Source organism: Mustelus asterias, chromosome 22 (assembly GCF_964213995.1).
Source record: "Mustelus asterias chromosome 22, sMusAst1.hap1.1, whole genome shotgun sequence".
Classification (NCBI taxonomy): Eukaryota; Metazoa; Chordata; class Chondrichthyes; order Carcharhiniformes; family Triakidae; genus Mustelus; species Mustelus asterias.
Genome location: NC_135822.1, coordinates 60,931,405 through 60,948,983, shown reverse-complemented (window position 1 = coordinate 60,948,983; position 17,579 = coordinate 60,931,405). Strand labels below are relative to the sequence as shown.

Sequence of the window (17,579 nt, the reverse complement as noted above, 5' to 3'; positions counted from 1 at the left end):
CATTATCCTTTTGAGAATGTGTTGCATTTCAGAAGTATTTTCATGTCTGCTTGGAATCCATGCAGATTGCCGGGAGCTTCGCAGCGTTACATTTATGAAGTCAGCTGACTCCTGGCAGCCATTTAAGTTCCACAATGCTCATTTTAAGAGAGTACGGTTACTTTACAGAATCTGTAACATGTTAAATAAACACCATGACACCAGTCTACACTTCTAAATTGGCTGACCCCATCGCCTTGCTCAGTCTGCACTCATGGCATGATCTCCTTCGATTTCTCATTGACACGTTGCCCCTCCGTGACAACATCCAAAAACACAATGGCAGATTTAAAATGCTAACACTCAGACCTACCTCACCACGGTGGCATGGTGGCACCGTGGTCAGCACTACAGGGCCAGTTACCTGAGTTTGTTTCCCGGCCTGGATGACTGTCTATGCAGAGTCTGCACGTTCTCCCCGTGAGTCCGTGGGTTGGCACCAGGCACTCCGGTTTCCTCCCACAGTCCGAAGATGTGCAGGTTAGGCTAATTGGCTATGCTAAATTGCCCCTTACTGTCGGGGGTCTAGCAGGTTACATAACTGGTGTTAGGGAAATACGGCCTGAGTGGGATTGTTGTCAGTGCAGGCTCGATGGGCCAAATGGCCATTCTCTGCACTGTGGGGATTGTATGATCCTTCACTGTGACTAAATTATCTGACTGCCTGCCTGTTCAATAGCCAGAACGAGATGAGCAAACCTTCCCTCCAATCAAATATTGGGCTGACTGATGACGTGTCCACTGAACAACGAATGTTTATTTTAGTGACTGCATCTCTCTCCCTGAAAGCTTTCTGAGCCCGTGCTCGCTGATTGCAACATTTGATGTAACATTGGACCAAGAGATAATTTTCGAAGCACACAGCATCATCAACATGTGAAAGACCAGCCATTACCTGAACTGCAACATTGCCCGACTCCACCCTAACCTCAGCTTAATTTGCTTTGAAACCTTCATCCTTGCCTCTGGAACCTAACAAGCTGATTGTTCCAACGGACTCCTGATTAACCAAAAACATAGTTCGCTCCCTCAACCGAAGGTTATCAAAGCTCTTCTGCCAATATTATTACTCTTTCCAACTCCTGCTCACCCATCATTCCTATGTTTTCTAACCGACATTGGATGCCACTGTTCATATATTAAAATGCACGTTCTTCCTTTCATATACCACCATCACCTCACCCCACTCTCTGTAAGTTTCTCCAGCTCTGCAGTGTTTGTCTGATTCTTGCTTGTTGAAGAGGACCGATTGTAATCGCTGTGTTAATGCTGGCTGTGACTTCAGTTTCCATTCTTAAAGTTACAAATCAAATGCGCAGAATGGACCGGGCAAACCAAAATGCATTTCTTGCTTACTCCAATAACCAAATTCCAAATCTAATTGAATCAAATTCAAGGTCCCCACAAGTGAGAAAAACAAGATCCAAGCTGACAAGATGAGGCATTCCACGCCATCTTGGGCCGGGCGCTTGATCTTAGCAAAAACATTTATTTGACTCACCATCCCTCTTTCCAGTTATAAGTCAAATGTTGCTTCAAGATGATCCTATGAAAGCTTGAAGTATTGTATTATGTTAACGGCGCGGTCGACATATAAGATCATGTTATTGTCTCAGTCGCATCATTAATCCATTATCTATTTCTCCCCGCAGAATACAACTCTCAGAGTCACGCTGATCCCGGTTTACCATTGCCTCCCATGCCTGGAAATGATGAGGATGTTCACCCTGACACACTCACGACTCCGGAGTTTCCGCTGCGGGCAATGGCAATGCGGGTGGGCAATGACTGTGTAATAACACCTTCATCAAACGAGTAACCGCGTTATTTTATTCGCTGTTCAAGTGTTTGCGATGCAGTGGTGAGAATAGTTTGTAACATCGGGCGAAACCTAAAGAGTAGTGAAAGTTATCCAAGAAAACTATGAACCCAAAGGTAGCTATTACAGGTGGGACTATTCTGAGTGATTAAGAAAAACTCCATTTGATATGTCGGCATGACGGCTGGAATTGCTTCAGCATGCAAGGAAGCATTTCTTTCGCATTTTTGGCGACCGTCTGATATCTCAAAACGATTTACCGCCATTAGCTGTTCGATTTGTTGTCACTATTGCAATTTAAGAAATGTTCCAGCCAACATGTACGGAGCAAACTCACACAAACAGCAGATAATCTGTTGTGCGAAAATTTTGATTGAATGATAAATTTTGACCCGTACTCCAGGGACAACTCCATAAAGTTCCTGGGCTCGTTTTCCAGATAGATGCATTTATATAGAGCAGAGCAGGGAGATAGGCTCTCAGTACAATATGTCGTCTGAAAGACGGCACTTTCGCCAATGAAACACTTCCTCTGTCCATGTTTTTTTTTCGATCCCTGAGATGGGCGTTGAATCTGGAGACTCAGAGGTGACATTTCCTCTGAGCCACAGTTAACAATACCCTCACTTTCAACGCTTTGCTTTTCAGTTTAAAAGTCAGCAGGATGTAATAACCGGAAGTATGCAACAGACTTGGAGGAAATAATCTGTGAAATTGCCCATTAACCATTCCAGCTGTGTGAACCTGCTAAATAGGTTTTCCTCCATATAAGCATCATTTTATCTGAATACATTGAGATATTACATTGTGAAATAATTAGAGTTCAGTTCCCTCTATATTTTATTTGAAATGGTCTGTATTCTATTGAATCAATAGCCGAAAATAGAATTTATTTCACATCATTCTTTGTTTCTAATGAACGCTGCAATGCATGGATGAATCAACTCTGATCAACGTCAAGATCCAGTGCTTTTCAAGGAGTGTTATTTTTGTAACCGCTTTGCGCTTTCATGTCCTGCTAAAGGATCAGAACCTGTGAGGAGTCCAATAATTGATTTGTCTGTTGTGTCGGTACTTACTGTAACTGCTCCCTCCATCGCAATAGATTCGCTGTCCAGACACTGCTACAGACAAGTGATGATGTACAATGTAGCGGGAGTTTATCAATACAAATGTTTGATTAAATACCTTGGCTGGAATTTGTGTCATTATCCGTGTCAATGTCTTCATTCAATCCAGGCATATTCATCAATTTCGAGATCAATCGCAATTCTCTTTTACTGCAACATTTGGGAGTGTGGACAGAATAATCTGATCAGAATTTAATTTATTTTCGCCCTTTAATTTGGGGTTATTATTGTAGTTTTTGGCCATTCGAATGGTTGAGGAGAACGTTTGCACCATGGACTGTGGTATCGATCCTTCTGATAATCAGTTCAAGCGCTGAAGTACCAGTATCAACCAGCAGAGGGAGGCCATTGTTTTAAACGCTGGAACTTCAGCACAAGCAAATCTGTTCCTTCCCTCTCTAATTTTAAACAGCACTAGACAACTCACAAGGACTTCTAATGATTCAGAAATAACCCTTAGCAATCCAAAGGAAACTAAATTGCAACACTGTTCAAAGAGACAGAGAAGAGATTAGAGACCAGTAATACTGCAGGGAAATGAAAGCAAAACGCTGCAGCTGCTGGAAATCTGAAATGAAAACAGAATACGCTGGGAAAACTTGCACCCAGCAGGTCTGACAGCATCTATGGAGAGAGAAAGAAAGTTAACGTTTCAAGTCCCTATGACTCTTCTTCGGAGTTAAAGACACGGTGAAATGTAACGGTTTGTGGAGCAGGTGGAGAAAAGTGAATAGGCCAGGAATATGTGAGACGCAGGAGAGACTGGACAAAGATGTTTTGGGCTCAAGACAAAGGAAGTGTTAATAGTAGTGTTAAAGAGTAAAGAAGGTGCTGATAATGGCGTTGAAGTAATGGGTAAATAGCAGAAAAAAGGTCAGCGCTCTGTATATTGACTTTGCATTAATTCCTTTCTGCTTGCCACAGATGCAACCAGTTCATTGAAACATAGAAAACAGGTGCAGGAGTAGGCCATTCGGCCCTTCGAGCCTGCACCACCATTCAATATGATCATGGCTGATCATACAGTTTCAGTATCCCGCTCCGACTTTCTCTCCATACCCCTTGATCCCTTCAACCACAAGAGCCACGTCCAGCTCCCTCTTGAACATATCAAACAAACCGGCCCCAACAGCCTTCTGTCGTAGATATTTCCACAGGTTCAAAACCTGTGAAGAAGTGAAGAACTCCTTCCTGATCTCAGTCCTGAATGGCTTCCCCTTATTCTTAGACTGTGACCCCTAATTCTGAACTTCCCTAACATCAGGGATTCTTCCTGCATCTCGCCTATCCAGTCCCATCGGAATTTTATATGTTCCTCTGAGACCCCCTATCATTCTTTTAAATTCCAGTCAGTATAAACCTAGTCGATCCAGTTTCTCTTCATATATCAGCCTTGCCATTTCAGGAATCAGTCTGGTGAACCTTCTCTCGACTATCTCAATCGCAAGAATGTCCTCCCTCACAGTCGGAAAACAAAGCTGCGCAATAATCAAAGTGTGGCCTCACCAAATCCCAATATAACTGCAGCGAGACATCCTTATTCCGATACTCAAATCCTCTTGCTACGAAGGCCAGTATACAATTAGCTTTCCTCACCACCTGCTGTAACTGGATGCCAATTTCCACCATGACACCCAGGTCATGTTGCACTTCCCCTTTTCTTAAACTGCCACCTTTCAGAAATTTTTAAATTCAACTTTATTTATTAGTGCCATAAGAAGGCTTACACTAACACTGAAATCCTCTGGCGCCTGTTCGCGTACACTGAAGGAGAATTTAGCATAGCCAATGCACCTGATCAGCACTTCTTTGAAATGTTGGAGGAAACTGGAGCACCTGGAGGAAACCCACGCAAACACAGGGAGATCGTGCAGACTCCACACAGACAGTGAGCCACGCCGGGTCACTGGTGCTGTGAAACAGCCGTGTTAACCACTGTGCCGCCAATAATAATCTTCCTTCCTGTTTTTGCCATGAAAGTGGATAACCACACATTTATCCCGATTATAATGCATTTGCCAATTATTTGCCTACTCAGTCAGCCTGTCCAAGTCACCTTGCAGCGTCTTAGCATTGTCCTCACAACACACAATGCCACCCAGCTTAGTGTCGTCTGCAAATTTGGAGATATTACATTCAAATCCGATGTCCAAATTGTTAATATGCATTGTGAATAACTGGGATCACACTACTCAACCCTGTGGTACACCACGAGTTACTGCCAGCTACTCTGAAAATGATCCACTTATTCCCATTCACTGCTTCCTGTGTTCCAACTAGTTCTCTATCCACGTCAATACATTTCCCCAATACCTTGAGCTTGAATTTTGCTCACTAATCTCTTGTGTAGAATCTTGTCAAAAGCCTTTTGAAAGTCCAGGTACACAACATCTACTGGTTCACCCTTGTCCACCCAACTGGTCACATCATCAAAAAATTCCAGATTTTTCAAGCACGAATTCCCCTTATTGAGTCCATGGCGACTTGGACCAATGCTGTCACTGTTTTCCAAATGCTCAGTTATTATATCCTTAATAATTGACTCCAGCAATTTCCCCACCACCAATGTCAGGCTAACCAGTCTATAATTCCCCAGTTTCTCACTCCTTCCTTTTTCAAAAAGTGGATTTACATTAGCTATCCTCCAATCCACTGGAATCCCAGAGTCTATAGAATGCTGGGAAATGATCACCAATGTATCCACTATTTGGAGGTCCACTGCCTGGATTACTCTTGGATGCAGAGCAGCAGGGCCTGGGATTTATCGGGTTTTAATCCCAGCAATTCCGCCAATATAATTTCCTGAATTATAAGGCTTTCCTTCCGTTCCTCCTTCATGCTAAACCCTCTTTCCTCTAGTATGTCTGGAATGATATTTGTGTCCTCCTTAGTGAAGACAGATCCAAATTATTTGTTCAGCTGGTCTGCCATCTCTTCGTTTCCCATTATGAATTCACCGGATTCTAACTGTTGGGAATTGCTGTGTTTTTCCAGCAATTTCTGTTTTAGTATTGTGCAGACTTGATTTATTCTCCTTCAGACACAAGCGCGAGGTCGTGGGGCGGCGGGGGGGGGGGGGGGGGGGTTCATACACAGCTAATACATAGTCATCCACATCCATTGCCTCTATCTACACTTCCCACTACTTTGAAAAATCAACCAGCATAATCAAGGACCCCATGCACCCCAGACATACTCTCTTCCACCTTCTTCCGCCGGGAAAATTGTACAAAAGGCTGAGATCACGTACCAACCAACTCAAGAACAGTTTCTCCCTTGCTGATATCAAACTTTTCAAGGCACCTACTTTATATTAAGTTGATCTTTCTTTACACCCTAGCTATGTCTGTAACTTTATATTCTGCATTATTTCCTTTCCTTCACTCCGATGTACTCCATGAGTGGTATGCTTTGTCTGTATAGTATGCAAGAAACAATACTTCTGACTGTATAAAAGTGACAATAATAAAATAAATCAAATCACATCCAGCAGGCAAAATGTCTTGTGATAATTCCGTTGCACAACCTCCACATTCTAAATGCCCAGTTCAGCGGGTTTCTTGTTTTAGAATACTGCAGTGAAAGGGGTATTGGAGGAAAGTAATGTGCTGATTAGACCAATTTTTTGGGGGGTATTTGCTTTGGTTCATCAAATACAAATCTCACTCTTCATTCATGGGCTCTTGGCGCCCTCGTCTGGCAAAAGGCTGAAGTAACTGTGCACGTTGAATCCTGCACTGGAAATGCATAGCATGTCAAGCACCGAAATCAACCATTGAATGCTGCTGATCCATGCTTCACACTGGCCTCCTCCTCCTCATTTAATTCTGTCGTCGTGTCCTTGTATTCGTCTCTCTCTAATGTGTTAATCTAATTTTCCTTTACATGCATCAATATTTGCCTCAATTGCTCCTTACAGAAAATAAGTCTCTCTTGCAATGGATTGAGCAGTGGCAATCTTACACTGATGGCCCCGAATTTTGTACTCCATCCGCACCCTCAAGCGGAAACATCTCCTACAAAACGCCTTCCATAATCTTTTTGAAAAATATCTCTATCAGGTCCCTTTTTCTTTTCAGGAGGACAGACCCGCATAAAATACAATGAAACCATTCCAGAAAGCATTGTCGAAAGAATTTGCAATGGAGCGGCAGTTATCACATGCAATGCCAAAGGTAGTGTCTAAAAGACTAAAGTAATTTTACTTATTACCTCTTACTTATTACTTATACTAATACTAAACTAAGCCTTCCTACCTTAGAAGGGCCGCCAGTTGGAAGCAACACCCACATGCTTTTGCCTTTTATTTATTCTTCACGCCCTGACTCTCTCGAAGCACAGTAGAGTCACAGTTAGAATCCTAAGACCTGGGATGCTCTCCTATTAGGAGTACAAAGTAGTTTTAAGGATTTATATTTGAATTGATAAACATTATAAATAAGGTATTGCTTTAAGTGGGTTTAGTTTCATGTTTCTGTGGAAGGGTGGGTAAAATCTATAGTTAGATTAATGCTGGACATAGGTGATTGTATGTGTGGGAGTTGGTTTCAATTCCAAATGTGACTCTCCTGTGCTTAGAGACGGTCAGGGCGTGAAGAATACATAAAAGACATAAGCACGTCCGTGTTGCTTAGCAACTGGAGGCCCATTTATGGTACGAAGGCTTCGTTTTGTTGAATTTGGGGATGGGATGCCATTTCCCATCTCTGCCAGGAGAGTTTGGACTGGACAAGGGAGTTTCAGGCTTCCTAAAGAACAAGATACTGTTCAGATAACCAGGGAACTGGGACAGAATGAAAGCCTCAAGACGGCTGGCGTTAAGAGAACAGAGACCAAGGTACTCTTTAGAATGGTTCAAGGAAGAAGAATTCAAGGAAGATTAAACAAAATGTTTTGAGTAGAAGAGACAATTACAAAAATCAGACTTAAAGTTGAACAGCAGACTTCAGAGGTCAATCACACAAAAGTTTTTAAAGTTTATTTATCAGTCACAAGTAAGGCTTACATTAACATTGCAATGAAGTTACTGTTAAGTTCCCCTCGTCGCCGCACTCCGGCACGAGTTCGGGTCAATGGAGCTAACCAGCACATCTTTCAAACTGTGGGAGGAAACCGGAGCAAACCCACGCAGACACAGGGAGAATGTGCAAACTCCACACAGACAGTGAATTCAAGCTGGGAATCGAACACGTGTCCCTTGTGCTGTGAGGCAGCAGTGCTGACCACAGTGCCACCGTGCCACCCACACAAGAAATAGAAGCCAGGCCCTTCAAGCCAGCCCAGCCATTCAATGCGATCATGGCTGAACTATGCCAGCTACAACTCATTTTCTGTGTCATTTCCCCAGAGTCCTCTTTTCCTTGATCGATCAAATATTTATCCACCTTCACTTTAAATATTTCTAACGAGCCAGCCTCCACTACCCTTTGGGACAGAGAATTCCAGAGGTTCACTACCCTCTGAGAGAAGAAATTTCGATACAGCTCAGTTTTAAATGATCGGCCCTTTATCGTGCAGCTATGTCCCCTTGTTCGACATTCTCCCACTGATGAAAACATCCCATCATCTACCCTGTCAAGCTCCTTATTTTTGAATAAGGTCACGCCTCACTCTTCTAACACCAAGGAGTACAGACCCAGGCTATTTACACTCTCTTGATAGGACGACCCTCTTATCCCAGGAATTAGCCTGATGAATCTCCTTTGGACTTCCTCCAATGTTACTATATCATTTTTGAGGAAAGTGGACCAAAACTCTATGCAGTATCCCAGGTGAGGCCTCACAAACACCTTGTAAAATGGCACCAAAACCTCCCTATTTTAAAACTCCAGTCCTCTTGCAACAAAGGCCAAAATGTCGTTTGCCTTCTTAACTACTTGTTGGACCTGCTTTCTGGCTTTTTATGATTCATGCACTGCTTTCTCTGTACTTCACTCACCTGCAGTCTCACTCCATCATAATTTGTCCTTTGATTCATGACCACACCTTTCACGACGTTAAACTCCATTTGCCAGGCTTTCGCCCGGTCACGCAATCTGTCGACATCGCTTTGCAGTATCACAATATCCTCAGCCATGTTAGAAATGTTGTATTTTGCTCCTTCCTTTAGGTCATTAATGTAAATCGTGAACACTGTGGGACTCCCCTTTTATATCAATCAAATGCTTGGTGCCATTTTACTGAAATCTGGGAATCCAGAGTTCAAACAATTGCGAGCAGTTTGTGCAGCAGTCAAGACAAAGAAATCCCAAAGGACTTGATGTACAACCTGGACTGGATCGCTGTTAAGGAAGGAATGGACGCTATGTTTTAAAAAGTCGTTTGGAAAAGATTTGAGCTGGATTTCCGAATGTAAATAGCTAATATAAGCATTATTGTGAAAGAAGGTTTCAAAGTGTGTTTTTTGGAGTGGAGTTTGGAAACTCTCGTGATAATTATGGGGGATTCTGAAGTGAAATCCATAGACATTCACTTGAGGTTCAGAGTGGAGAGTGTATTTGACTACAGCCATCTTTTTTGCTTAAAGGGACTTTGTGTTAATTGAAGTTAAAGAAATGCTTTGTAACCCCTGTTAATCATAAGATCTGTGTGCATTTATTAAGGTAAGGGTGGGACAAGTAAATGAGTATGTATAACAATCCAATTTTTCATCATTAACCAATGTTCTTTTTTTCTTTTTGTTAAAACATATCGACAGTCTTGTGACTCTGTTCCTCCAGGTTTTGAAAAAAATGTAAAAGTTACAAGTATTTTGAACTCGGTTTTCACTCTGGGATCTTCCCATCCAGCTATAACACCAACTGGGATTGTAACACTCTCTAGACCTCTCCATTATTTTTTCCTCCTTTGAGACACTCCTTTAGCAACCTCTTCGACCAACTGATTAAGCTAATATTTCCCCTGTCCCAAAAAAGTCATATTGGACTCGAAACATTAACTCTGTTTCTCTCTCCACTGATGCTACCTGTACTATCTGCTTTTATTGCAGATTTTCAGCATTCAGCCCGGTTTTGCTTTCACTCTAATATTTTTTTCTGTTTTTGATTGCTTACCTTCTATGATCAGGGGTTGGTACACTGCACTTGCACAGAGAGTGGAAAACATGAAGTGTACTTATCACCAAATTCCAGTCAGCAGAAACCCCTTTACAAAGCAAGTGATGAGGTGGGGGGTGGAGCGGATTTACAGCAGAATCTTCTGTATAACTCGTCCAAAGATGTAGGTGCAATGCAGAAAATGTTGTAGTTTATGGTACCATTGCAACTGAGAGAAGTTTGAGAGATTTTCACTCTGGCTTATTCCAAAGTCCTTGACGTGATTTCCCATGTGTATTCATGTCATTCAGAACTTGGACATGAGAAATTCGTTCAAGATGACCAAAAATGTTGAAAATAAGTGCTTGCGGCTTGGTTTTCTTCAAGGTCTATGAACACACAAATATATGGACAAGGAATGTGTTTGGAAGCTGCTGATAGGCTTTTATGTAATCTTGTGTTTTATTCCATGTTATTACCATAAAACCATGTTTGGAGAACAACCTTTTTACCACAGGCACCAATATACAAAGCACAAAAAACAGATTGTTCATGGCTAAAATAGAACCTGCAACATAGTCAAGTTCAGAGAAAGCAGATTCCATTTCACATTTCTGAAGTTTCAGCTTTTTCTATCTTCTGAATTAAGGATCTATCCTTGATTTATCTTTCCTTTGGGCATGTCAATGCTGTTTAAAAATGGCTAGGCAGTTGCTAGGGAACCCAATGAAGAGACTGAGAGTTGCTCGGAACTTAAATATGACTTTCATGGCCATAGCAACACTTGGAACCCAGCATTCAGCCTGAACCAGCTAACCTAGCACATTATTGAGAATCATCGGAGTGCAAAATAAGTTCCGTGATCTTTCCTTTCTGAGCCAACGGCATCATGATGATTGATACATGGTCAAAAAGTGTTCAATTTCAATCAGGCTTTGTTGCTGCTCTATTTTACCTAATACGTCATCAGCAACCTGTACTTGTTAAATAAATAAGATCTCCATCTTTTTGAATGTTCACTCCCTCTCTTTGTTGTCTTCTGGGTTTATCAGATAATAAAACATTCATGGGAGGTAATGCCAAGCAAACGAGAAGTCTAATTTGTTAAAGTGGACAGTGTATTCTTATCAACAAGGGAAAAGTATTCAATCCACACTGGCAGTACCCTTGGACGTACCCATCACCGCAGTTATCTGCTCTCGGAGCAAGGAAGTTGAGATTTCAACTGCAGACTCGGGGAATAAAGTCAGATCTTGGGCAATGTAGCTTAATATTGAGACCGAGTGAGCTTCAGAAATAGAAATCTCCCACTCAACGTGTTCCTAAATTGAGCGTTAGGCTTCTCTGGGCTACTTGAAATTGTCATTAGAACTTTTAAAAAAATGGAATCGCAGCAACTGCACAGGTAAACGCTTGGTTGTAACTTTTCATGGAGCAAGGATTATTCACTTATTTTGCCTTAGTTTTTCGCCTGTTATTTTGGAAAGACAGTGGACACTTTCCCTGTTTGTTGTGGAATGTGATTTTGGATGTAATTGTTCACTGGCAATCTCAGAACTGAATATACAACAAGATGATTCATCCAGACTGTAAAAGTAAATGGATTCTACATGAACACTACTTTCAGACACTCCTACATTTGGAACTTGAACATGGCCCATTCACATCAAACTGTAAGTGAGCCCTGGCAAGTGACAGAAGTGGTCAATTGGATTACAGGGGCACGGTCTTGTTGCTGCTGGGTGTTGCAAGGTTGATAAACGGGCTTCCACTTCTGGTGACGGGTGCGTGGCAACAAAGCATTTTAGAAGAAAGATAAGTGTTGGACAGGGGATGTGGTTGGCGAATATCAACTTGGAAGGGATCAAATGTCTACCCACTTTAAAGAAAACAAGAAATGCCCACGGGACAGTGGCATGGCACAGGTCAGACATAGCGTCTTGGGTCCTGGCCTGTTGATAATTTTTGTTATACCTGTGGGAAAGTATATACAGGTGATGGTAATTTTGTCCTGTGACTCAGTCCTCGTTGTCAATGACAAGTTTATTTGCAAGCAGTAAGCTTCCATATATTTGCAGTGATATTAATGATATTGCCCAAATATACTATGCAATGGTTGCTGCATTTCCCTGCTTCATTTTAGGCGACCTGATTTCACAATCCAAGATGAAATGTCCAGCAACATTATACTGATACCAGAGGGGAGCTGCCATCAAAACAAGAAACTGGAAATCCCCACAACGCCAGATCATAGAGTCATAGAGTCATAGATGTTTACAGCATGGAAACAGGCCCTTCGGCCCAAGTTGTCCATGCCGCCCTTTTTTGTAAAAACCGCTAAGCTAATCCCAATTGCTCGCATTTGGTCCATATCCCTCTATACCCATATTACCCATGGAACTATCTAAATGCTTTCTAAAAGATAAAATTGTACCCGCCTCTACTACTATCTCTGGCAGCTTGTTCCAGACACTCACCACCCTCTGTGTGAAAAAATTGCCCCTATGGACACTTTTGTATCTCTCCCCTCTCACCTTAAACCTATGCCCTCTAGTTTTAGACTCCCCTACCTTTGGGAAAAGATATTGACTATCTACCTAATCTATGCCCCTCGTTATTTTATAGACCGCTATCAGGTCACCCTTCAGCCTCCTACGCTCCAGAGAAAAAAGTCCCAGTCTATTCAGCCTCTCCTTATAACTCAATCCATCAAGTCCCGGTAACATCCTAGTAAATCTTTTCTGCACTCTTTGTAGTTTAATAATATCCTTTCTATAATAGGGTGACCAGAATTGCACACAGTATTCCATGTGTGGCCTTACCAATGTCTTGTACAACTTCAACAAGACGTCCCAAAAGGTGTTTCCTGTGAGGTCAACAGAACACTAAAATACACAGTGACTGTTCTGAGGCTCTGCAGACTGTGAGCTGTTTTTCAGATATTAGAATTTATGGGAGTCTTTCTTGATTCGAAGTGAGAACCTCCTATAAACCGTGCTCCTGGATGTAAACAAGAGACACTGCAACTCTCTAACTCCAGGTTAACCATGACGAAAATTCAAAACTTCAAATTACCAGTGAATGTGTCCGTGCAGCTTGCTTCTCACTGAGTGTCCACATGTTAGGCATGCTGCCCTAACATGTGACGTAGCGCATAAGTGTTGTTCAATTCCGCAGCACTTCTCAGGCCTGGTTCTGATTGTCTGCCGCTCTACAATGAGCAATGAACAAAAACTGGGCGACTCAGCAGCAATTACTGGTAATGTTGACAATGGTCTGCCAGTCAGGTGTGCATCCCGACGGCAATAAAATGGACGCAGTGATCAGGACCTCATTCTTTTGAACTCGACTGAATTCCAAAATAAGTAAACTGTCTAATCGGAAGATGAGGCGCTGTTTCTCGAACTTCAACTGAGCTGAATTTTAACAGTGCCAGAGATTAAGAGAGACAGATTAGGGTGGGAAAGGGGTAGAGAATACTATGAAAAACTGAGTGAAAGTTAGGACCTCGTTTGCAACTTTGAGGGAGGCGCTCAGCAAAGCAATGATGGAGAAGTGTGTCAAGACTAGCTGTGGGCAATTATACCTTCGAAATTCTGTAAAGGAGAGCAGAAGTGAATATGTCGATTAGGAATATGGTACTGTGGTGATGGGAGTGAAAACATTCGATTCCCTGAACGTGGAGGCTGGTGACAGTGGATTTGGTGAGAAGGGAATTCATATTACAGTCAGCGGAGGGATGAGAAGGTGTTAAACTAAAAATGTGTGCAATGGGATAGATATGCTCGAGCGCCCCCAGCAACCATTTTGCAAACGGATCCTAAATTGAGGCAAAAGAAAGGAGATCAGAAACCTTGGTGTGGAAGGCAGGATTGTCCAAATGGAAATGGCAGAGATTGAGGATCTAAAAGAATGGTATAGAGTCCGTAGAAGTGTCAGGATGTGAGAAAGTATAATTAAGAGGACTGTAGGAATCAAAGTTCTTGGAGGATAATTGATTGACATGATTAATATTGATTAGAATGAGTCACTATTTCAAAGTCCGAATTTTTTTTTATACTTGGGAGTTTGAACGTGTGTTTCAATCATACTCATCTCTAGTTTATTATTTTATAGCAGTTTTCAGTACTAAATTTCAGTCAGGTTGATGACAAGTCGAGAAAATGCAATTAGAAACAATGCCCAGGCACTGACCGAGTTAGGCTGTTGAGGGAGGCACAATAATTGCAGACCTTAGTTGTTATAAGGGCTTCGATTTTCTGGAGAGTTGAAGCCCTTCCTGCAGCACAGTTGTAGGAGCAAAGAATATTCCTCAGTGGATTAACGACATTCTATGAAGACAAGAGAAAAAATCCAAAAGATATGGTTCCGAGGCAAATAAATGCTTTGGTTCAATCAGCTCAAACTGGCAAAGTTTCTGGAAGTAAGATAAAGATGAAAGAAGACACTGGCCAATTTAGACTTTAGATTTTTTTTAAAAACTGGATAAAAGCAAATTACTGCGGATGCTGGAACCGGAAGGCAAAAGGGAAAATGCTGAAAATCCTCAGCAGATCTGCAGCGTCTGTAAGGAGAGAAAAGAGCTGATGTTTCGAGGCCAGATAACCCTTTATCAAAGCTGGCTTTAACAAATCCAGCAATGCCTGGCAAAGGATCAGCTTTGACAAAGGGTCATCTGAACCCTGGAGAGGGCACGGGGGATGCTAGCAGGAAGTTACCAGGGGCAAGGTATCCTCCGTTATATGGAGGAACTTGTGTGGATCAAGTTGGAGCAGGAAAGCTTAAGCACAATTCAACAGTAATTTAGAATTTTGAGAGATTTTGATAGAGCAAGAAGAGAAAAATGATTTGCTCCCGCAAGTGAATCAAGAACCATAGTTGGTAAATGGAATATAGTTATTAGAAGAAACAGAGGTAATGATGGAAATGAATTCGCACAGAGGGTTATTCAAATTTTCAAAGCACGAGCTGAAAGAGCAATGAAATCAGATTCTGAATGAACATTTAAAGGCAATTGAAGGTGTTTTTGGAGCGATCTGTATGTTGGGATCTCGGGAAAAGCTACGTGCATGAGAATGCTTCACACAGCTATTTCGAAAAAACTGAACCTCCTTCCGTGCTTGTTTAAATCTACGTTGACTCATTTTCATTTCAGTCTGTTAACCGTCATTAGCCTCTCAGGGTGTGCAGGCAGTGCAATGTTCCTCTTGCACTATGTTTGAGGTGAGGGACTCCGTCAGTGTCCCTGCTGTTACATCTGTGGGAAGTGCACCCATCTGCAGCTCCTCCAAAACCGTGTCTGGGAACTGGAGCTGGAGTTGGATTAACTTAGGATCATTAGGGACGCAAAGGTGGCCATAGACAGAAGCTTTAGGGATACAGTTACTCCGAGGAATGAAAACAGATGGGTGACGGTGAGAGGAGCTGGGAGGAAGCAGTCCGTGCAGGGATCCCCCGTGGTCGTTCCCCTGAGCAACAAGTATTCCACTTAGGATACGGTTGAGGGGGACGACATACCAGTGGTGAGCCGCAGTGAGAGAATCTCCAGCACTGTGTCCGTCTCTGTGGGTCGGGAGGGTAAGGGGCAGAGCGGGAGGGCAATAGTTATTGGGGACTCGTTAGTTAGAGGGATAGATAGGAGGTTCTGTGGCAGCAAAAAAGAATCACGGATGGTATGTTGCCTACCGAATGCCAAGGTCCGTGACGTCTCAGACCGTGTTTTCCGGATTCTTCAGGGGGAGGGGAAACAGTCACAAGTCGTGGTACACATTGGTACCAACGACATAGCTAAGTGAAGGGACGGGGATTTAAAACAGGAATTTCGGAAGCTGGGCTGGAAGCTGAGAGCCAAGACAAAACATGTGGTCATCTCTGGTACGTTGCCGGTGCCACGTGATAGCGAGTTGAGGAACAGGGAGAGAGTGCAGTTAAACATGTGGTTGCAGGGATGGTGAAGGAGGGAGGATTTCAGATACGTGGATAATTGGAACACATCCTTGGGAAGGTGGGACCTGTACAAACAGGACGGGGTGCACCTGAACCAGACGGGCACCAATATCCTGGGAGGGAAATTTGATACGGTTCTTCAGCGGGGTTTAAACTAATTTGTCAGGGGAGTGGGAAAAGGAGTTGCAGTCCAGAAGTCAGTGTTGAGGGTGGTGAGGTATTGGGGAAGGTATCAGGGTCAAGGGTGGGTACCGGTAGACAGGAAGGTGGGTTGAAGTGTGTCTACTTCAATGCAAGGAGCATCCGGAACAAGGTAGATGAACTTGGGGAGTGGATTGGTACTTGGGACTACGATGTTGTGGCCATTACGGAGACGTGGGTAGAACAAGGACAGGAATGGTTGTTGAACGTTCCGGGGTATAGATGTTTCACTAAGTGTAGGGTAGCTGGTAAAAGAGGTGGAGGAGTAGCATTGTTAATCAAGGATAGTTTAATGGCTGCGGAAAGGCACTTCGAGGGGGATCTGCACACTGAGGTAATATGGGCTGAGGTTAGAAATAGGAAAGGAGCGGTCACGTTGTTAGGAGTTTACTATAGGCCCCCAAATAGTAATAGAGATGTGGAGGAAGAAATTGCCAAGCAGATTATGGATATGTGTGGGGGTCACAGGGTAGTTGTCATGGGGGACTTTAACTTTCCAAATATTGATTGGAACCTTTGTAGGTCAAATAGTTCGGATGGGGCAGTTTTTGTGCAGTGTGTGCAGGAGGGTTTCCTGACACAATATGTGGATAGGCCGACAAGAGGTGAGGCCACATTGGATTTGGTACTGGGAAATGAACCGGGCCGAGTGTTAGATTTGGTTGTGGGAGAGCACTTTGGAGATAGTGATCACAATTCGGTGTCTTTTGTTATTGCAATGGAGAGGGATAGGGCCGTACGGCAGGGCAAGGTTTACAATTGGGGGAGAGGTAATTATGATGCGATTAGGCAAGAATTAGGGGGCATAAGTTGGGAACAGAAACTGTCAGGGAAAGGCACTAATGAAAAGTGAAACTTTTTCAAGGAACAAATACTGGGTGTCCTTGATAGGTATGTCCCTGTCAGGCAGGGAGGAAATGGCCGAGTGAGGGAACCATGGTTCACGAAAGAGGTGGAATGTTTTGTGAAAAGGAAGAGGGAAGCTTATGTAGGGATGAGGAAACAAGGTTCAGATGGCTCGATTGAGGGTTACAAGTTAGCAAGGAACGAGCTGAAAAAGGGGCTTAGGAGAGCTAGGAGGGGACATGAGAAGTCCTTGGCGGGTCGGATCAAGGAAAACCCCAAGGCTTTTTACTCTTATGTGAGGAATAAAAGAATGACCAGGGTGAGGTTAGGGCCGGTCAAGGACAGTAGTGGGAACTTGTGTATGGAGTCAGTAGAGATAGGCGAGGTGATGAATGAATACTTTTCTTCAGTGTTCACCAAGGAGAGGGGCCATGTTTTTGAGGAAGAGAAGGTGTTACAGGCTAATAGGCTGGAGGAAATAGATGTTCGGAGTGAGGATGTACTGGCAGTTTTGAATAAACTGAAGGTCGATAAGTCCCCTGGGCCTGATGAAATATATCCTAG

General features: G+C 43.0%; 1 protein-coding gene across 1 annotated transcript in view; it reads left to right on the top strand.

Annotated features, from left to right (window-relative positions):
- LOC144509779 (scavenger receptor cysteine-rich domain-containing protein DMBT1-like) overlaps positions 1–3,065 on the top strand; it is a 37,985-nt gene extending 34,920 nt beyond the window's left edge. Inside the window, exon 16 of the mRNA XM_078238566.1 lies at positions 1,692–3,065. Coding sequence (XP_078094692.1) covers positions 1,692–1,858 — 167 coding nt within the window. The 3' untranslated portion in view covers positions 1,859–3,065. The remainder of the gene's footprint in view (positions 1–1,691) is intronic.
- The last annotated feature ends 14,514 nt before the right edge of the window (positions 3,066–17,579 follow it).